Source organism: Mus caroli, unplaced genomic scaffold, assembly GCF_978045245.1.
Source record: "Mus caroli unplaced genomic scaffold, Mus_caroli_1 scaffold_6, whole genome shotgun sequence".
In the NCBI taxonomy this organism is placed as follows: domain Eukaryota; kingdom Metazoa; phylum Chordata; class Mammalia; order Rodentia; family Muridae; genus Mus; species Mus caroli.
Genome location: NW_028227261.1, coordinates 119,835,001 through 119,857,191, shown reverse-complemented (window position 1 = coordinate 119,857,191; position 22,191 = coordinate 119,835,001). Strand labels below are relative to the sequence as shown.

Sequence of the window (22,191 nt, the reverse complement as noted above, 5' to 3'; positions counted from 1 at the left end):
CCTGGTAGGATATACCTCGAATAAGAAATTTTGTAGCTTACTAAACCTGTAGGCGATGCTCTCCCGAGGAAAAGCTCTAAATCCCGACTTGGAGACCATTGGATAAAATAGCTGATTTAAAAGTCATGCTAAGGGCTGCGGAGATGGCTCCGCGGGTGAAGCGCCTGCTATACAAGCATCAGTGCCTGCGTTTGAATTTCCAGAACCTAGATTGAAAACCCTGCATAGCTAAGGAAGTCTGAAACCACACTTCTGAGAGGTGGAAACAGAGACAGGTGGCTCCAGCTCCTGGTTCGGTGAGAGTCTGCCTCAAATAAGGTGGAGAAAGACACTTGACCTGTACTCCTCGCGTGTTCAGCGCAGCCCATCCTGCCTGGAGTTTGCTAGTGCTAGCACAGACTTAGGCCCGCTGTGGCTGGGTTGTTTTAGACAATTCTGAAAGATGGTGCATATACTTCTTAGGTAGTTCTGTGGGAATTAAGCTCCAGCCTACAGAGACGACTTTAATGTGTTATCTGTGTGTCTGTGTTTGTATGTTCCTTCATGAGGACAGGCCACAGGTTGCCTGTGTTTCCTCCAGTCACTGTCCACCTTTTTTTTTTTTCTAAGACAAGTTTTCTCCCCGAACCTGGAGTTTACCCGTTTAGCTAGGTTGGTTAGCCAGGGAGCTGCAGGTATAATGGCAATTCTGCTGTTGGCTGAGTCCATTGCATGGTACAAACAAAAAACAACTGACTGTCTGGGAAAGACAACACACCAGAACACAAGAGAGAAAGAAGACTGAGAGGCAGAGAGTGAAACTCCTTTTATTAAGGCAGGCCTATTCTCTGGCATGAGGAAAGGGAGATCCAGAGTTGGGGAGTCTGTGGCTGTGTGAGGGTGGGGAAGGGTGCAGGTGTCTCAGGTTTTCTCCATTGGCTGTGCACGCCCCATTGGCTCACCAGGCTTTTATGCACAGCTTGCTCAATTAAGGAAGTGGCCATGCTTTGAAGACCCTTCTCTATGTTTACTTGCCCTTTCTAGCTGTTAACCACGACTCTCTGCCTGACCTTTATCCCAAGAAGGCAAGGTCGGTCCTTAGACCTTGCAGGTGTTAATGCTCTTAAGCTCTTGGCAGGCTCTGTAAGCCATTAGTTAGCCTCTGCTTTCTTTGTTCTTGTGTTTATGTGACCAGCTTTTAGTTTTACCATGGCAGGAAATTAACACCTGTCATAACCACTGTCCACACCTATCTCCGGCTCTCCACTCAGAGGGAAGAAAGAATAGCATATGCTGCAGCCAACTTTGACTGACTGGACCAGCAACATGGGTTCACGTTTCCCCAATCTCCATAGTTCCAGTATGGAAGCAGTTTCGTGGAGCAACAGAACAAAGAGTGATATTAGTAAAGCAAAGCATTTAAAAAAATAGATTGATGGCACCATCAGTGAGGCTGGTTACAGCAAGATGGGGGTAACTCTTCTATAGACCCCGGCGGCTGTCTGACAACACTCTGACCCCTCTGCTTGGTGGAAAACTAGGTTTTTTTGTTAGTACACCCCCAAAAGGTTATCTGTTTGTCAGGATGTTAACTCTTGCTAGTAGTAGCAGGATATTAGGTCCAAAGGTGGGAGACACTAATGAAATTCATCAGGTCCCAGATCTGCAATATCCATAACTCTCCACAGTCATGGAAGTTTTAGTCAGTCAGCTACCACAGACACCGCTGCTTTTCAGGACTTCTCACTCACGTTACCAATACATTTAGCTGCAGTTTTTCTTGGTTACCTGTGCCAGAACTCCTTGTCCGTGGGACAGTCTGGAGTGGCCTCCTTCCTAACATAGGAACAACCCTTCTTTATTTACAGTTTAGCTCCTATAACTGGGCAACATTGTCTTACATATGTTCCTCAAGGAAGCCAACTGGCCTGCTGGAACTGGCTCAGCCCTGTCCTCCTTTTTTATGTTAAAAAAAAAAAAATCATTCAGTGTATTTTTATCTTATACCCTTCCCCCCTCCCCACCCCGCCATTCTCCTCTTTATCTGGTCATCTCATACCCAGATTTAGGCCCTTTTGTTTCTCATCCCTAATGCCCCAACTCTCTGCAGCACTGTAAAGTCACAAACATGTGTCACCACACTCAGCTCTTAAAGTGTGCTAGGGTTCTGAACCCAGGTCCTCCTGGCATTCACTTGGCGAGCAGTTTACCATAGCAAGCATTAGGCAGTGTTCCAGCTCTGGTGGTTCAATCTCCTATAAACTCCTTCCCTGTCCCTCTCTCCGTGCACCCCCATAGTCCCCAGGAGTCATCTCTCAAGTATACTGCTTGCACCAAAGTTCCGAGGCTGGGCTTCACAACTCTGCATTTCAGCTACTTGTGGTTTTCTGTAATCATCTGTAATCATGGCTGCCTAACAGAGTTCTTTCTCTTTCGTGTGTCACGTGTCCAAGGAATAACTAAATCCTATAATGTGTGTGTGAGTCTGTGTGTGTGTGCCTCTCACCAAAAATTACTCAAAACCTGGAAATGTCTGTACCACTAAATTTAACATAGTCATGAAAGAAGCTTCCTGAAAATATAAATGTACCCATTTCTGCTTACTTATTATTTGTGTGCTAAGGACCAAGCCTTGCTCCTCCTTCATACCAAATCAGGGCAAGTGGCTAGTGCTTTATCACTGAGTTATCCCATGGCCTTTGCTTTGCGTTTTCCTTAATTTTGTTTTATTTTTTTGCTGCTTCTCTGATGAGTAAACCTTTAATAGAGTTTGGGCCTGGGGATTAGATATTTTTTTTCCTTAATATTTACTTGTTTCTATTAAATGCCATAATTTTTAAATCTGTTTTGTTTGTTTTTATAGCCACGATGCTTAGAATACTAACTGGTACAGACTAGCTACTCAGTAAATATTCTTTTAATGAAAATCATCTTTTGATTCTCATTGATTCATACCTTCTTTTTTTAATATATGTGTTTAAATTGACAAATATAAAATCCATTGAAGGGCAAGCAGTCTCCTGCTTGCTGCTTTATAATCAAACCATTGTATCATATTCAAGCCCTGGCAGCCACAGACCCTTACTTCAGTCAGAGAGTTTGTGTTTCCTAGAATATCAGATATGTTGAGTCATACTTAATACCTTCTTTAATATGGGTTTTACTTATGATGTATTTGAGGTTTCTTCTTATTAAATGTGTTAATGGCATTTCTTTATCGCTGGTAGTATTCCATTCACTCTGGAATAGATAGATCAACAATTTTATCCTGTTTTATTCTTTTTTTTTTTTTCCTTTTAGCTTTCCAGAGTATTGGCTCTTCCACCCGAAAGCTTGATCAAGTCAATATCTGCTGTTCCAGTTTCAAAAAAAGAGTTAAGTACGCTTGTAGTGATCTCAAATTGTTGAATTTGTTGGCAATCCAATTTTATTCAACTCCTAAATTTACAGAGTCGTCCTTAAAGTTAGGATTCATTATATTCAACTTATTCTAATTAGGGTCGTAAAATTCCAGTTCTATTTTAAGTATTCTGTTGTGCATGTAACTATCCTTTTGTTAATTGTTCTCATATTTGTCTATGCTAGCAGTAACTATGTCAGTCTGATCTGATGGGGTATTAGAGACTGTGTACTCATCTGATGCTTGAATTCTAGTGCACCATACTCGTTCTACCTCTTTGGTTGTGTTGTTTTGCTTGACTTCATTTGAAGACTCCCAAGTGATAGAGAATTATTGCTTAGGGCTATATAAAATTCATAGTGTTTTCTTAGGTACAGGGAAAAATAATCTTTTTTTATATTAGTCTCATCATCTTATCATTTTGGCAAAATATTTTAGTGCTTGGACAAAATGTAGTCTACCCATGGATGTATTATCTTGGGCCACGGGGTCAAAATGTTCATAAAAAAGAAGTCATGTCTGCATTAAACCTAAACAAGGTTATTTTTCATATTATCTCTGAAACAATACACTGATAACAATATATTTATGATGCATTTGCATTGTAGCAGGAGTTACAGCAATTTAGAGGTGGTTTACAATAGGGGGTGCACGGAGGGTGTCTAGACATATGCAAGAGTCCTTGAGCTCCTGCAGAAGTCCTCTATCACTTAGGAGTAAGAAGCTTGCCACATACTAGATTCTTAGCTCTAAGGTTTTTAAAGATGGAATATAAAATTCTCAGTATCAATGTATCCTTTGTTCCCTGAATTTTGTTAGAACTTTGAGGTGAGAGGGAGAGGTGAGTATTCTTCTTTTCATGATAAAGAAGAAATAAATAGAAAGAAAAGGCGCAGACTAGAGACCACTGATAATCTTACTATTTTTAGTTTTGAAAATAGTGGTGGGGGGAGGTGCCTTTAATCTCAGCACTTAGAAGTTAGAGGCAGACTGATCACTATAAGTTCAAAGATCAGCCTGACCTATATAATGAATTCCAGGACAACCAGAGCTGTGTAAAGGCCTGTCTCAAAAAAATAAAAAATAAAAATAAAAAAAGAAGGAGGAGGAAGAAGAGGAGGAGAGAAGAAGAAGAAATAATTAAGAGAAAGAAAAAAGAAAAAGAAAGTAGAAGACCTGCTTTAAAGAAATCTGTATGTCAGTCAGTGAGTGCCACCACTGTGTGCATAGGGCCAGTCCTCAGCGTTGGGTTACTTTGTAACTACTAGATTTCAAAGTATAGCTATTGCATCTTTTAAAAGGCTTGTTTTTCCCACTAACTTACTGCTTTAAAACAAAAGTGTACCAGGCAGTGTAGTTAGAAAAACTCAGGACACTTTCCCCTTGATTTTGAAACGATCCACACAAGGTAGGTATTGACAACCATGCTGATTAACCCAGTTGGAAGTTCTTTTTATTGATGGCCAGACCAAGAAGGGCTTGTGACTCTGAAAACACTCTTGAGCTTAAGGTCAGGGGGGTATTATTTTTAAGAACAAAGCCATCATTGTTCAAGAAGAGGAAGAAAGAGAGAGAGTGTGTGAGTGTGTGTGGGTGTGTGTGTTTGGGTGTGTGTGTGTGTGTTTTACTAGCCACGTCTGACTTCTTTACAAGATCCAGCAGTATCATGCTGGCAGGCACTACATAATTTTCTTGGACCATAGCCAGTGTCATGGACAGTCTCAGAAACGGTAGCAAGATAAATGTGGCCATTGGCGGTAGAAGGCTGAGAAGTGATCAGGCAGGCACAAAATACCATGGGGACCGGATGGCTTCACCTTAATCATTTCAATTGAAAATAAAAATAGCACATGTCTATTTCTATTCACTTTTGTTATTGTTTGAAGCACAGTTTCTCTATAGCCTTCACTGTCCTAGAACTCAGTCTGTAGATCAGGATGGTCTCAAACACAGAGATCCACCTGCCTCTACCTTCATAGCATTGGGATTAAAGAAATGCGCCACCACTCCCAGCTCTGTTAATAATTTGTTAAAAGACTTTTTTTTTTAGCAGGATATGATTCTTAATTGAGTCTTCCTGGATGTTTGAGAGCCACGCTTGTAAGATTGAAGTCCTAGTTAATGGTTTATAAAGAACGCTAGGACTACATCAAGGAAGTATAACTCAGTCCTTGATCTACTCAAATCCCTATCATCTCAATAACGGTAGAGCTCATTACTTTTACTTTTTCTTTTTTTTCTCTGACTTTTAAAAATCTCTTTTTTGTTGCTTCTGTGCCACTTTATGTTTTATTCCTGTTTTCTAAGTGAATTTCTTTAGTTGCCCATTGATTGGTTCAAATACTTGACTAAATTATCAAAGACTTAGATGAATTTCTACAATTAGATTTTGTTTTCCAAAAATGGAGTGGGTCATCATATACCCAGCAAAGAATAATCTTAGAAAACACAAGAGCACACTTGCCAACCATTTTAGTATAGAAAGGACAAAGAGAAAACTTACCCCAAGGTGCGAGTGTTGGTCATGTTTGATATTCTATTTAGCATCAGATCATATGACTAACATAATTTATAAGATGTCGTTTCTCAATAACCCTATAAAGTACATACCATTGTTATCATCATTTTACTGAGGTACCAAGAGATTGAACAATGTCTAGTATTGCAGACATAAATTGGTAGGTAAACTTGAATTTGTGGTTACAGCTCAAACATCAGTTTGGATTGGTAAACAGATGTTGTACTAAGTTGCTAGGTGATGAATTAAAACCCAGAAAATGGCCAGGCACGGCAGTGCACACCTTTAATCCCAGCACTCCAGAGACAGAGAGAGGTAGATCTCTGAGTTCAAGGCTAGCCTGGTCTACAGAGTGAGTTCCAGAGTAGCCAAGGCTATATAAAAAAACTGTGTCTCTCAAAACCAAAATGAAAAAAATTAGACCCAGGAAATTTCATTGGGTTTTTAATTAATTTTTTATACAATGCAATTTATTTTTTGGATTATAATTTGATTATATTTCTCTTCAAGTCTTCCCTTACTTCCCTCCTTGCTCTCCTTCAGTCTCATGCCCCCCCTTTGTTAGTTATTGCATAGCATGTAAATAAGTATAGGTCCATACATATCTATTCCTAAATATAACCTGCTCGGCTGCATGGTGCTGGTAAGTGTATATGTATACATAAATATTTTTAAATAAAATGTGTTCTGTGGTATTGTACTCTTCCCTAGGGAAGGCCACCTTCCCGTTCCCAGCTCTTCTTAGTTGACTACAGTCCTTTGTATAGGGTTAAGACCTCATGGGCTTTTCTCTGTTCAGTTTGTCATATCTGTTGGTGTCATCCTTATTTGGCCCCTGTTTGGTCAGTCATGTTGGTGAGACTTTAGGTGTGTAGCTTCTGACATTACTAGGAGACAATCTCACAGCGAACTCTCTGACCCTCTGGCTCATACTCTCTTTTTGCCCCTTCTGCAATGTTCCAACCCTGAGGCTTTCATGCAGAAGTGTTTTGTAGATGTATTGGATGGAACTGCATATAATACATTTTGATCACGTTTTTTTCTTCTATCCAGTTCCCCCAGATCCTTTCCCATGTCCCATGGTGAGCAGGGGCTCCCCCAACTTAATGTTCTATCTCTGTCTCTCTAAAACACAAAAACAAAACAAACAAAAACCAACAAGACAAAAAAATACCAAAAGGAAACAAAAATCACAAAAGAAGACCTCAGGGTCTGTTTTGTGTTGGCATGGGCCTGCCCTGTATTGGGGCTGCTGTACCCAGTGACACTCCATTGGGGTTTCCCTTTCCAGAAGGTTTCAGTTGTATATAGCTTATTAGTATTTTGTGCCCACCTCCCAAGAAACTTCATAATGGTCATTTGAGTTTAAGTTCTGTAATGTGATGTTGACAAGAAGCCATACAGGTCTTTTTAGGTGTTCCTCTGTGTCAGCCCCGTGTGCCCTCCCATGTATATTCTTTTACGAGAGTGACACATGGGCTAGACAAGCAATGACATAACTTGCTTAGCGCTCTTCACTGGCTCTCTGTTGAATACCAGAAGATGTCAGTAGATGTGGTTGTGCAGTTACTAAATAATCTGAATTGTCACACCCACAGAAAACTCTGTAGTGATATGATGAGTCATTCTCAGGTACCTGTCTAAACTGTGAAGTCTTTTTTTTTCCAGATTTAAGTCTTGTTTTCCATGTGGTAAGGTTAACCTGATTTTTTTGTTTTGTTTTTCTCAATGAAACTACAAATACTATTTCAAAGACTGGGTACATTTCCAGGCACATGCCTTTAATCCCAGCACTCTGGAGGCAGAGGCAGGTGAATCTCTAGTCTGTGTGAGTTCCAGGACAGCCAAAGCTTACAGAGAATCCCTGACTTGAAAAGCCAAACCAAACCAAACCAACCAACCAAACGAACAAATAAACGAAAACACACAAGCAGACAGCCCGTTTTGCTCTTGTTACTTGGAAGGCTATGTACAAGCATTTGGGATGGAGAAACTGCCTCATAGCAGTTGTCGAAAGACCTGAGCTTCATGAATCTGCTTCCTAGTTGCGCCTCACTCGCCAGGTGTCTTTGTCTGTGTCAAAGATACACTTAGGTAACAGGCAAGAAGTTTATAAAATAACCAAAGACTGAAAAGTTATAAGTAAATAAAAAGTTTTCTATTTCTTGACTTTTCATTTCAAACGTATTCATAAAGAACACACAGGCAATGTTCCTATAACAACTCTTTCCCATTTCATGTTAATCTTTAGAGAAGTGGCAGATTTTCAGCTTTCTGTGGATTCCTTACTAGAAGACAACAATCACAAGTCACAACTAGACACTCAAGACCACGCCAGGAGATTGGCAGAGAAGGTATTGTATCTCTAAATTATAAGCTTAGCATTTAAAGAAGAGCAGAGCTCTACAGGCAGCCTCAGCTATAATGAACTAAATACAATTTCTTTCTTAAGACATCTTGAAAAATATTATAGTTCATTGTATGCTATGAGGTTTAATGGTTTTCAAAGTAGTTGTAAAGAATTCCTTTGGTTGCAGTCTACTTTCTGTCGCTGTGGTAAATATGACTAAAAATGACTTAGAGAGGAAGAGGTTTACTTGCCTAGGTAACAGTACATCACTGAGGGGAGACAAGACAGGAGCTTAAGCAGTAACTGAAGCAGATATCCTGAAGCAGTGCTTGCTGTTTGCCTCTCGGGCCCCTGCTTACCTTGCCTGTTTATACAGCTCAGGCCCATTTACCTAGGGACGGTGCCACCTGCAGTGGGCTGGACCCTCCTACATCAGTCATCAGTCAAAGTGTTTCACACACAGGGCCGTGGGACAGTATGAACAGTCAGGTTCCTTTCCTAAGTGACTAGGTTTTAGTTGGTTTTGTTTCTTATTAGTCACAGGACTAAAATGTTAATTATATTTTATAGATTGAAATTGTATAAATTTTTCTTTGCTTGGTTGGTTTGGTTTTAGTTTTCCAAGGCAAGATTTCTCTGTGTAGCCCTGAATATCGCTCTGTAGACCAGGTTGGCCTTGCACTCAGAGATCCACCTGCCTCTGCCTCCCAAGTGCTAGGATTAAAGGTGTGCGTGACCATCACCCAGCAAAACTGTATAAGCTTTTAAAGACAGATTTTCTTGCTCCCCTGCAGCTTGAGTTCCAGCCAGTTGTGAGTACTAGCAACAGAGCCCAGGTCCTCTGAAAGACCAGCCCCTGAATGCTCCTAAGATCCGAGCCATCTCCCCAGACCCCTAGATAAAGGCTTGAATCTAGGAAAACAAGCATGATATATTAGAACAGTGGGTTGCAATTTTTTAAAATAAGTTTTTGAGAAGAACATTAAAAATATGAGGAGAAATAATGTATATGGAAAGGTCACAGAGAAGTTGCAGCTACATGATCTCGTACACGTTCTGTATTTCTAAGTTCTTTCTCATAGGTTGAGTCCAGTGAGTGAATGACCAAATCTAAACTGTTTGCTCCAGACCCTGACATGAAGCATGTTGGAAAAGTTTTTGTTTGTGTTTAATTTTTTATTAGTAAGGTTATATGTTGCTCAAAGAACTCTAAAAACTTGAAACAGTGGAAATGACTATTGGGAAAACATGGGTATTAAAAATTACTGCTAAAGGAGCTTTGGTGACAGAGTAATGCTAATTTCAGTATAAAATCACCTGCTTGGGGTTTTTGGTTTGGTTTTGTTTGGTTTTGTTTTTAAGACAGGATATATACCAGGAGTAAAATTAATTACAACACTTAACCACTCCATGTCTTTTAAGTTCTCAGAACTAGAGATTGGTGCTCTTTAGTGACAGCAGGCATCTTGAGTTGCATAGACTATCAAAGGGTTTGAATGAACACACGCAGGCAAGCAGTCTCTAAGGCTTCAATCTGTGCGTTGGTGCAAGTGCTGTAGCAGTGGGTCCTGACACGATGTCCTGCTTGTGGCTTTCATAAAGGTGAAAAAGATAAAGTGTTCACTGTATGACAGATGGGGAAATTTAAAGTAAAGGAACAGGAAAAGGGGGAGAGAGACTGAACAGCATTTTTGTGAGGAAAAAGGAAATGTTTGTGTAAGAATGGTGGGACAGAAAACCCTGTCTAAGCCCCTGGTCCCGCCGTAATGCCTGAGAACTGATTGACCTGCTGTCTTGTGAGCCAGTTTCATGCTGCTAGAACCATGTGTCTCATCAGGTCAGTTCTAGAATGTAACCTGCTTTACATGATTCATTATTTTTCAGCTTAAGTGTGATACAGTGGTGACAGCCATCAGTGCTGGTCCAAGGACTCTAAATTTCAAAATAAACAGAGAATTATTAACAAAGGTAAGCATGGTATATAATCTAGTCTTTGTGCTTTCTCGCTGTGTTAGCCACACTGATCTTCCAGCTCTGGAACTTGTTTAGTCTGGACTGCAGCCTTAAGTTAATATGCTTCAAGTTTTATATTATTTTCTTGGTGGTTTTCCTTTTCTTTTTTTTTTTTTTTTTTTAACTGCCATTGTTCAACTCCACAGCCTTTGATATGCTTAAGCAAGCTCTGTAGCACTGGGTTACTTCCCTAGCCCCTGACAGTCACCTTCTGACCTTAGGGCTGTTGCAGCTCTGCTAGGCTCTTCCTTACAGAAGTGGCCTCTGCTATTTTAGGCTTACTTGACCAAAGCCACTTGTGCTTTCAACTCTAACTCACTTCAGGGTTTATAGCATCTGTCTTTCCCACCATTCTGTCTCCATGTTTTCACATAATGGCTAATGCATCATAGATACCAGATGAATAACTGTTTGATGAATGAATGAATGTGCTCTATGTTAAGAGAAATACGTTGGTTTCTACTCTCTAGTAATCTATAATTTATTGGAAGCATAAGGCATCAACTGGAGAAATCATGAGCTAGCTTTTTCCTTTACTAAAACCGTGAATATTAAAGCAAAACCCTTGTTTACTTTGTTCAATGTTTTAACATTATAATGCATACTTTGGCCTATTTTTGGCATACGTTTGGCCATGTTTTTAAAGCTTGTTGAGGCTTAGTAAATATGGTAGTCTTGAATTGCAAAATGATTATAAAGCCAAAAGTTCTCTGTCAGTGTTGTAAGTTACAAGGCACAATTGGAGAAAGATGTAACAGGCTTAGCAAAAGCAGCAGGGGATCTGCTGGACTGTGCTCGACTGACCACAGAGCAGCTGCCCAGAAGTTCCCACACACCAAAATCTCTTATCTCATCTACGAGCTGTCTCAAGCAACTACCTAAGCAAGCACAGCCTTTATAAGAATTCCAGGTTTGCCAGGAACGTCTTATGACTAAGGTCAGGCAAAGGCTCTGAAATGCCCAAGGAAGAACTTCCCATAAATCTGACACAAGAATTACTGCTTATGTTCAAGGCTAAGTGGCCATCCCTCCAGAGTAAAGGCCAGCTGACTCTTGTAAAATTCTGCTACATCTCTGTCTGTGGACTCTCTCAAGGATTTTCTTTTTAGATTTATGTATATGAGTACACTGTCACTGTCTTCAGACACACCTGAAGAAGGCATTGGATCCCATTATAGATGGTTATGAGCCACCATGTGGTTGCTGGGAATTAAACTCAGGGCCTCTGGAAGAACAGTCAATCCACCCCACAAATGAGACATTTATTTTGAGTGTGTTAAGCCGTACCTACAGCCTGCTAGTGTACTTGTCTCCCAGGGTCTACTACACTTCCCTGCAGGGCCCCAACATACAGCCAAAGCCAGCCTCAAGCACAGAATTCTTTTGAAATCATTCCATGGCAATTCACTGACTTTATCATTCATCACTTTTAAATGATGCTTTTGTAGTTATTTTCTGATTTATGGAAGTAGAAATGAATCTTGCCAAATATGCCTTCTATACTTTTAGCCCTTGATAGCAATATTGTCCTTCTTTTGTTTTTCCTTAGTTTGGAGGGGGAGGGGGTAGAATTTTACCTTTAATGGTACTTTAGCTGAAAGAGATAAGGTGTATACTTCCAGGAAAAATACATGTTTCAATGGCCATGAACTTTTACTTTATTTCAGTTAAAAATCTGTAGAATTTTATCAGTTGTATTAGTTACTACAAATATTTCCAGAGCTAGGTGAGGTGGAAAATCCATGATGGTGTAAAGTGCTCTTATTTGGGTTCCACACTTAACACTTGCCAATAACTTGAAGTCCTTTGTGGGAGAATCTGTAACATCTACTGATGCATAACTCAGTCAATAGGGAGAAAAGAAAAAGATGATTTAAATCAAGCTCTATTTGCATTTTTTAAAAAAATCAAAGATTTATATATATTTTAAGATTTATTTATTTTATGTATGAATACACTGTAGCTGTCTTCAGACACACCAGAAGAGGGCATCGGATCCTGTTACAGATGGTCATGAGCCACCATGTGGTTGCTGGGAATTGAACTCAGGACCTCTGGAAGAATAGTCAGTGCTCTTAACCACTGAGCCATCTCTCCAGCCCTCTATTTGCATTTTTTAAAATATAGATAAAACCTTTTTTTCTTAGGTATATCTCAAAAATCCCTGGTGAATAAAATCACATTTTTTTAAATTTACAAATCCAATTTTGCATGCTCTACTAACAGGAGGAGAAACTGTTTTGTGACATCAGTAAATAAGTTTTGCCTATAGGTAGTGAATACATCAAGCTGTATTTGTCTTATAAACTCATAGAAATAGTGACTTTACAACTAATGAACTGACCGGGCAAGTTGGTAGTGGCAAATTCCTTAGAGTCCCGTTGACAGGCAAAAGAGAACAGTCAATGCATAGAGTTAGAAAAGAGAAAAGACACAAGTCTAGCATAGGAAGGACAATAACAGAGTAGCAGCCAGTCGGAATATCAATCGAGTTCCTTGAGCTCCAATAACAGAAAGCTCAAAGACTTCATTTCTGATTAAAACCTTTTATGCATGAGTATTTACATGAGTACAGCTTACACTCAAGCATGCATATTGGTAAATATATTAGATTCTAGTGCTCTTATCTAGTAGAACACAATGGAACAATGGCACCTCCTAGACAGTTTGAAGTTAAAAAAAATGTTCATTTGTAACTGATAGCTTCTAGAAAAGAGAAAGTTAGTTTTCTTCAAAGGTGTGGCCCCTGGTAGGTTGAACATGCTCCGCTGGATGCCCACACACCAGAGAATGTACAGGTAGCATTACTTAGACTCATGGGTTAAAAAACAAGACAGTGAATCGGGGCCTTACTGTGCACTGTAGCCTAGCCAGTAACTCAGGTTCACCTGTCCTGGCCTTCCTTCTGAGTTGTTGGGTTTACAAGCATGCACCACCTGCCTTACCTCATTTCTTGACTATTTTAACTAATTCTTGATAATAAAATTCTTGCCCCAGATGAAGTTGGCAATACAAATCCAACAAGAGTAAAAACAATACTTTATAACAGTAGTTTCAAATAAAAAATTGGGGGCTGGCAAGATGGCACCAAGGTTAAGAGTACTTGCTCTTTCAGAGGATCCAATTCCTAGCACCGTCTGTGGCACAGGCTCCCAGGGACCCTGCCTACTCTTTTGGCCTCTGCAGGCAACAGGCACCGTGTGGTTCTCTAGTGTACATGTAAACACTCATACAAATAAAAAAATTAAAATTACACATAACTAAGAGAATCTTTTAAAAACAAATAGAAACCTGCATGAAACCATGCATTCATTGTAACCTGTACAGAAATGAACTCTGAACTATGCTGTAGTTCTGTGTTACTAAATAAACGTTAGCTTAGACTATGTTATAGAAGCTTCTGTCAGGTTTCATCTTCCATCTGTAGAGCCAACAGGCATTTGAGTACATATTCTTATGTAATTACATATTCGCTAGCTCTACTTGGTGTCTTGAGTTAGCACAGAAGCAACAATAGCAGGCACGTAGTAATTTAGCATTCACTTGACTGGGAGAAGTTTTGCTATTTGACTTCTAATCTCCTATGTCCCAGGCTGGCTTTGAACTAGAGGTGATGCCAGAGATGACCTTGAATTTCTGGAGTGCTGGAGTTGGAACACAAAGATCTGTACATTCAAGAAAAGCGCTCTTATCACCTGAGCTATTATGACCTTAGGGAAATTAACCTCTGCTCTTCTTTCTAGGTAATATAGAAACCCTCCTCACTGTCTTTATAACATAGTCTTCACTCAGTAACTGATTTGACCCTGCTCTTGGCTCAGGTATTACTCGTCCCATGGAACTTTTGGCAGTTAGCCTAACCTCACAAAGTTTCAAGTTCCGGGTCTTTAAGTGCCATCAATGGTTACTGTACTGTTGAGTGGATTAAATTTTTAGTCCTGGAGTAGCCCATCACACTCACTATCTCACACTGTAAGTGCTCTGAGAGGACTTAGTGAGATTGATACTAGAGCTGCTGCTGCTGCTGCTGCTGCTGACAGTTCTATACAGTTCTAAGAAGGAACTAGTTAACAACATTTGGTTGTCAGTAATACACTGGTTGGGAATATTTAGTTAGTTAGTTAGTTATTATCTGTAAGCCCCACTCCTGTTTTTTCAGGCAGTATTGCAACAAGTTACTGAAGATGGCTGTAAATATGGGTTAAAAAGTGAACTTTTCTCAGATCTACCCCAGAAGAGGATTGTGGTTGAATTCAGGTGAGTGACTGTTGCTCTTCTGTGCCGATTGGCCCAGCTGACAGGACGGAGAAGATTATATGTCGGTGATAGAGTCTTCACTGAATTAGGCATGGAAAGTTGAAAATGAGCGTCATTATGTTATCTTGTTAGGATCTTTGTGGATCAGTCACCAAATCATGAATAAAAATGACAAAAATCAATAGTTTATGAATCCATATGGGTTTGCCTTTTCCTTTCTTTGCACAGGATCTCCAGTGTCCCAGGCTGGCCTTGAACTGGAGGTGTGGCCAGTGATGACCTTGAACTTCTGAGCTTGCACCTCCTGAGTCTGTAGGCGTGCGCCACCACTCCACGTTTATGCAGAGTGGGGTTGCAACTCAAAGACTTGTTCCTGCAAGAGAGGTGCATGCTACAGCTCGAGTGGGAGTCAGTTCTCCCTTCTGAGAATTGAACCTGAGAATTGAACACGGATTGCCAGGCTTGCTTGGCAACCACTTTACTGTCTTGCCAGCCCAATTACTATGGTTTATTTGTTTTTCTTTTGTTTTGTTTTTTTTAAGAACTCATTTTTCACTTTAGTTAATTTATAAAGCAGTTCACTACTGTATTAAGAGTTTTAACATGAGGCAGGCAAATTTCTGAGTTCAAAGCCAGCCTGGTCTACAGAGTGAGTTCCACGACAGCCAGGGCTACACAGAGAAACCCTGTTTCTAAAAAACAAAAACAAAAACAAAAACAAAACAACAACAACAAAAAAAAGAGCTTTAACATAGTTTGGATAACTAAAGAACAAAGCCTTGCAATTATAATTAGATTTTTTTTAATTAACAGAAAAATAACTGAGGATTTTTTGGTTTTAATTTTTAGTTTCTTTTGTATATGTGAGGTAGGTCAGGTTCATAAATGTGGTGTTGTGCATGTGGCGGTCACAGAACACCCATGGGTGTATGTCTATCCTACCTTGTCTGAGAACAGGGTTTCTTGTTTGCCTCTGTACTACACTAGTTGGCCTGTGTGCTTTCAGGGATTCTCCCTTATCTACCTCCTGTCTGCCATTGAAGCACTGGGATTACACCTGATAGCACACCCAATTTTTACCTGGGCTCTGGGAATACAAATACAGATTGCTGTCATTCTGTGCCAGAGATACACTGTCCAAGTAACCCCTGAGGGTTTTTTTTTTTGTTTTGTTTTGTTTTTCCTTTCTTTTGTTTTTTGAAACAGGGTTTCTCTTTGTAGCTCAAGCTGTCCTAGAAATCACTCTGTAGACCAGGCTGGTCTTGAATTTAGAAATCTGCCTGTCTCTGCCTCCTGAGTGCTGGGATTAAAGGCGTGTACCACCATGCCCCCAAGTTTTTAATTTGTTTCTACATAGTCTTCAGATAAATTTCTAATACATTATAAATAAAACCATCTAATCCTTAAGCTGTCATGAAATAATCAAAACTGTAGAGGAAACATTAATAACTAGCATTGTCACAGTATAGCTGACTAGTTGGCAGTTAAAGAAATTACCAAAAGTATTTATCTTCCAAAAGAAGAATCTTAATGAACTACTTCCCCACTTAGAAAGATAAGGCTCCCTACAGTCCCTTTCTTCTTCTGCATTACTTCTGGGGACAGTATGGGTGCACATGCATGCACATACACATGTACTATGAAGGCCAGATGTCAGCCTTCGGTGTCTCCTCAGGTGGTGATGGTCCTCAAGTGCATCCACCTTGGTTTTGAGACGGGTTCCCTCACTTGGCCTAGAACTCACCCATTAGGCCACCATGGCTGTCAGTTAGCTGTCAGGAGGACACTGTTCTCTTCCTCCTCAGCACTGATGTTATAGCAGCATACCATCAAGCCTGGCCTTTGTGCACGGGTTCTGAAGATTGGATCCAGACACGGCCACATGCTGCTCAGTCAGGCAGCTTTCCTCACTGAGCTGTCTCCCCTCTGACATTTTAAAAGGCTATGGGAAATGTCTCGTGTTTACTACCTCACTTTTGTTCCTCAGGTACTTTTTAAAAATTTGGGTATGATTACAAATTGGACAGTCAGAGAAAGGGTTTTCCAAATTGCACATGTACTCTACACTTAGAGTCTAAGGGCAGACACTGGAAGACATAAAACCGTTTATAACTGAGGATGGCTGCTGAGATGATTGCCCTGCCCATAGCGCAGGCACGGATCTTGGTGCAGTCTGTGCAATGTAATCATAGCATTTAAAACTGTGTGTGACAAAGAGAAAGAGGACTTCAAACAACCCTTCATACTGGAGGACAAGGCACTAAGGACAGTCCTCGTCCTGGTGGGCAGGCTGTGCGCTACAGAGCTCACATGTGTGTTCAGAGCCAAGGCTGTGGTGAAGTTTTGCAGGGCAGCACAGGCAAGCCTTGCTGGAAACACCGCAGAGTCATGATGTGTTTGATCCTGAACAGGCCTTCTGAAACTTCTACTCCAACCTCTCTTCCCAAGAAATTTAAATTTTTTTATTTGCATTTATTTGTTTGTATGTGTGTGAGAGAACATTTGTGTGCTGTGCATGCATAGAGGTCAGAGGGCAAATGTGGAGTCACTTCTCCTCTGAACATGTGGGAACTCAGGTGGTTAGGCTTGTCAGCAGGCATCTTTACTGAGCCATCTTACTGGCCCTGCCTAAGAATTTTTATAAAACCTTGGGTGCATAGGTAAATAAAATATAAAACAGGAATATAAATTAATATTTAGTGATATTGTAATTTATTTTAAAACAGTAATTTACATAAAACTTAATACTATGTGCTAATTTGCATACTAATGTGACAAATACATTTATTTTTATACAAAGAATTAAACCTTAGCTTAATGTTTAGTATTGTAGAACATAGAGTTTCTCTCCAGCACTTTTATCTCCTTAATCTTAAAATAATTTGTTTCATAAGTGTGCCATTTCTGAATATCAAGACTACATTATGGATTATACAATCAATAATTGTTGGTCAGAAATAAGGTGATTCTTTTCAAATCCTAATTAATCCTCACTGTTATTGAATTGTCAAAAGCCCTGCTCCCTATTTATGGCATTATCTATGCATTATCTAGTTCATTCTCAAAATTTTTGTTATTGAAATAAGAAAATATTCTTGCAATTTTTGCAGTTCACCTAATATTGCCAAAAAATTTCATGTTGGACATTTGCGCTCCACCATCATAGGTAAGTGTTCCCTTCAACAGGAAATACTAAACAAGCCTTTGGTGACATGGAGAAGAATGCAGTGTAATGGTCAAGAGTTTAAATCAAAAGGAAGGAAAGGAAGGCTCCCCAAAATGTAAATTTATATGAGCATAATCCTAAGTAAATGTTGCACTAAATTGGAAAATGGGTTTATAGATTAAAAACCAAAGTTTATTTCAACAGGAAAAAGACATAGAAATCAGTTTTCAATAGTATGTGTTGTAATTTTTGACTGTTATCCTTATGGAAAACTAAAAAGAGGTTAAAAAATAAAAAATGTCACAAATTATTTCTGTGGGATTGGCAGAAATATTTCAAATTTTTTTGTTCACAGATTTTTTTGTTTTAAATAATTCACTCTAGGCGCTTAGTAATTTTCAAGACTAAAAATTTCTATAAGAAGTTTTAGGAATACTAAAACTACTTCATAATTGTAAAGCTTCAGTGTATAATATGCTTTTTTAAGTGTGTGTGTGTGTTGTGTGTGTGTTTGTGACAGAGAGAGAGAGGGAGAGAGAGGGAGAGAGAGAAAGAGAGAGAACATGAACTGCCCACAGAATCCAGAAGTGGGTGTTGAACCGGAACCGCCTGGAGTTTGAGTTACAGGTGGCTATGAGCCACCCAGCGCGTGTGGGAACGGAATTCTCATGCTCTCAAGTGCACCAAGCATAGCAAACACAGCCACTGAGCCATCTCTCAGGTTCTGCCTTCTACCTACTTACATTGTTTTGCAGTACTGTAATTCACAAGTCAGCTTAGAATCATGCAGTATTAGAATTGGTGTTCATTTATTAAGTATATAGTGAGGAAGAGAATAAATAGCAAGACAGTGAGAGAAAGAGACAAAATGGATGGTGAGAGAGGAAAGCATGAAACCCAAACATGGTCAAGTCTGATGCTCAAACATTCAACCAAAACTCAACTGGTAAATTCTTTGAAGACAGCCAGCTAATAGAGCTCCCAACTGAGAGTCTCCTTGCTGAGACTTGCAAGTGTAAGAACGAGCAGCAACAGCGAGAGGGAATGCCAAATCAGACCCTCCCCACTTCCTGCTGAACCAACCTGGGACATTGAGTGGTCAGCTCTAGTTTCCCATTGAGCCTGCTGGGTTTTGTGTCACTCAACTCCAACTTCTCTTTCTTTCCTATGAGTGTTTTACATCACAGGATAAACTTCTGTTGGAGATGATCTACCTTCTAGCTCTTTGCAAGGACAGCGTTTATACTCAGGGACTGCTACTCTTCCCTCCCTGTCACAGTTAGGGAACCAGCCCATTTTCAATGAGCCAACGTGCTTGGGTCTGCAGTGGAGACAGAGACGGTTCCTCAGTGAGTTTGAACATTACATGACAGTTTACAAATATGATGTACATTTCCCCCACTTAATGTAGCTCTGTTTGGTAAGAACAATTAGCTAAGATTTGTGTAGAAGAAATTCTTACTTCGTAAGAAGTAACTTTCCTAAGATCACATGAATAAAGTATTTGTGGCTGGGATCTAATACAGGTACTTAGGTGTATTTGTGATAGAACAGTATTCTAAGAAAAGTAGATATACAAAGCAGCTGAAAAAGAGATCCTTCCTGCTGGACTATGTAAACTTAGAAGCCGTAGACCTAGAGATGCTTACAAAGAAGGAAGATGCTGTAATTCACATTAGGCTGTTTATACTTTGGATCTTGTTGCCTTGTGACAGGGTCTCATCTGTAGCCCAGGTTGGCCTAGAGCTACTATGTAGTCCAGACTGAGCATGAACTTGTAGCAGTCCTCTTGCCTCAAACTCCCAAGTGCTAGGATTATGACTGTTTGCCAACAAGCCACAATATTTAAATCAGAAAATGATTTATTATAGACTCTCGAATGACCTGCAAAGTTATTGGGAGGACTAAAGAGATTTTTAATTGTGCTGGCATGAGTGACTCTGAGGAGTGTCCCATAGACCAAGGTTGGTGACCAAAGGAGAACCTGCCTCTTCTGCCATTGCTTCCATGCCCTAGTGCCACTGCCATGATCCAGAAACTGCCACTGTGCATGTCATGTCTTCTGCAGTCCATTACAGACAACAGGGGTCATGACATAGCCTGTCTTTCAGTTTGTTTTAGAGCTCTGGACATGGTGCTAGAACCTGTATTAGCAGGTACCACTGAAGAGGCAGGAGAAAAACAAAACAAATGCCCCAGAGGGTCATAGCTGCTTGTTGGTGGGGGGTGGGGGGGGGGAAACAAACAAAAAAATAGAAGTGACTCCTATGCCAAATCACATACAAAGTGTGCCTTACTGTCCAATCTTAGAGGGTTTCTGGAACCTAATTATAAGACACTGGTAACTGGGGAAGAAGATCCTTCAGGTTTCCAGCTTTTGCAGTATATGAAGGCAGGTAAAAGGCTGAGTAGAACAGATGCTGGACATCAAGGCTGTATCAACAGGAAATGCAGATAAAGGCTATGGAACAGCATGTGCCCCTAGGGACAGGCTTGTGGAGGATGCTCTTCAGTGCTTGAAAAGATTACGTCAGCTACTTGGAAAAACACAACCGTGTGCAGGTCACGTTCTTAGGACACACACCAATTACATAGTTTTCTTTAGGATGGAGCCCGCTCATGTGGTGCAGGTGCCTCCAGAGGCTGAGGTGTGTGTGTGTGTCTGTGTCTGTGTGTCTGTGTGTGTGAGCACAGGTATACACGAATGCAAAGCATCTGATGCCTTGGAGTTAGAGTTGCAGGTAGCTGTGAGCTTCCTGATCTGGGAGCAAGTAATCTTAACTGCCGGGCCATTTCTCTAGCCCCCTGAATACCATATTCGTTAATTACTGAGATTCTGTTCTCTTTGGCCCTTGGGATTAGCTAAGAATACCAATTAATTTGTTTCTAAGTGCCCATAGTGATGCTGATGAAAATTCTCTTCTCATGAAAATTATGGGAACCCTTTGGGATAACATCTCTAAGAAATTCCTTACTTCATATCTTATACAAGAAGACGCATTATGAATGCTTTAATAGGAAAGACTGAGTTTTATTAAATATAAAAATTTTATTTAGAAATATGTTTTATTAAAAGGGGTTTTCTATCTTATAACTTGATAAAAGAGAAGTACAAAGTTTTAAAGCCAAAAATGGATAAACTAATATAAGACTATATTTTATCTATGACTAGGAAATTTTATAGCAAATCTAAAAGAAGCTTTAGGACATCAAGTAACAAGAATAAATTACATTGGAGATTGGGGCATGCAGTTTGGTAAGTATCTTTGACATGCTTTTCATTTTATTATATGGCTTAATCTTTCAAGTACTATGTCACTTTGTCGTCTGTATGAAATGTAGACAATCCCTATTTCATAAAATATCTGTGATGCTAGAAATTGATCCTGGGGTCTCATGCATACCTAGAACATGTACTACCACTAACCTGTATCTGCCTATGAACTTACATATTCTATATAAATCTCACCATATAATGAATTGGCATATTTAGAGCAGTACCTTATAAATTAGTATACGTAACACATACATTAAGCCTTTAGTAAAGAAGAGTAGCTTGCTTTTATTGGTTAAACGTGGGAATGAAGCCGGGCGTGGTGGCGCACGCCTTTAATCCCAGCACTCGGGAGGCAGAGGCAGGCGGATTTCTGAGTTCGAGGCCAGCCTGGTCTACAGAGTGAGTTCCAGGACAGCCAGGACTACACAGAGAAACCCTGTCTCGAAAAAAAAAAAAAAACGTGGGAATGAATACACAGAGAAGGAATAAGTCTCTAGCCATCCTTAAATCTCATGACTTCCAACACCTCCCCACCTCTTCACCCCACCACGATCCTCCCACTCCCACCCCCAGCCCGTCCTAGGAGACTTTGGATCTGTTACTGTATGAGTGAGTAGCCCAGAGAGGAAACAAAGTGCCATGCCTTAGCTTTCTCTTGAACTCTCCATCGGAGTAGGTGGAGGTGGAAAGGAAACAGGAGGAAAAGGGTGGGCCCCAAGGAGTTACATGCCATAAGTCATGTTTATTCAGAAACACTGTGGTTCATATAACCCGACATGAAGGTTTAAGGGGGACAAGGCAGGTGAAGTTGTTAATGTTGGGAAGGACTGCTTACACACTGAGTACAGTCTTTAAGATCGCGCTATACTGCTATATTCTATGACAGAGATATGGCCTTTGCATATCACCACATTCCTAGAAGGCAGCTCTTCTCTGTAAAAGTGGGGTTTTATCCTTCTGTCCCCAAGCTCCCAAAATAACAACTCTGAGACTCCAATTATATTTACAGATAGCTTGGCTATAAGCTTTAGTTGTCCTCCAGCTAGCTCATTTATTATCATCCCATATGCTATTCTAACTGCCATGTGGCTGGTTCCTCTGTTCACCTCCCATGCTTCTGTCCTCCTCCATGTGCCTGGGCAAATCCCTGTACTGCTCTCTATCCACTACCAGCTGTCCCACCTCCTATTTTCTTTCTCAGCTCATTGGCCATAAGCTTGTTGTTGACAGG

At 40.2% G+C, this 22,191-nt stretch overlaps 1 protein-coding gene across 2 annotated transcripts in view; it reads left to right on the top strand.

Moving 5' to 3' along the window:
- Rars2 (arginyl-tRNA synthetase 2, mitochondrial) overlaps positions 1-22,191 on the top strand; it is a 44,782-nt gene that overhangs the window by 303 nt on the left and 22,288 nt on the right. The window contains exons 2-7 of one of the 2 annotated variants that reach the window (XM_021160241.3): positions 3,280-3,353; positions 8,149-8,251; positions 10,132-10,215; positions 14,420-14,517; positions 17,628-17,683; positions 20,856-20,939. In XM_021160241.3, coding sequence (XP_021015900.1) covers positions 3,280-3,353; positions 8,149-8,251; positions 10,132-10,215; positions 14,420-14,517; positions 17,628-17,683; positions 20,856-20,939 — 499 coding nt within the window. Of the gene's footprint in view, positions 1-3,279; positions 3,354-8,148; positions 8,252-10,131; positions 10,216-14,419; positions 14,518-17,627; positions 17,684-20,855; positions 20,940-22,191 lie in introns of those variants that run through there. The other variant, XM_085839436.1, reaches the window with a different exon arrangement.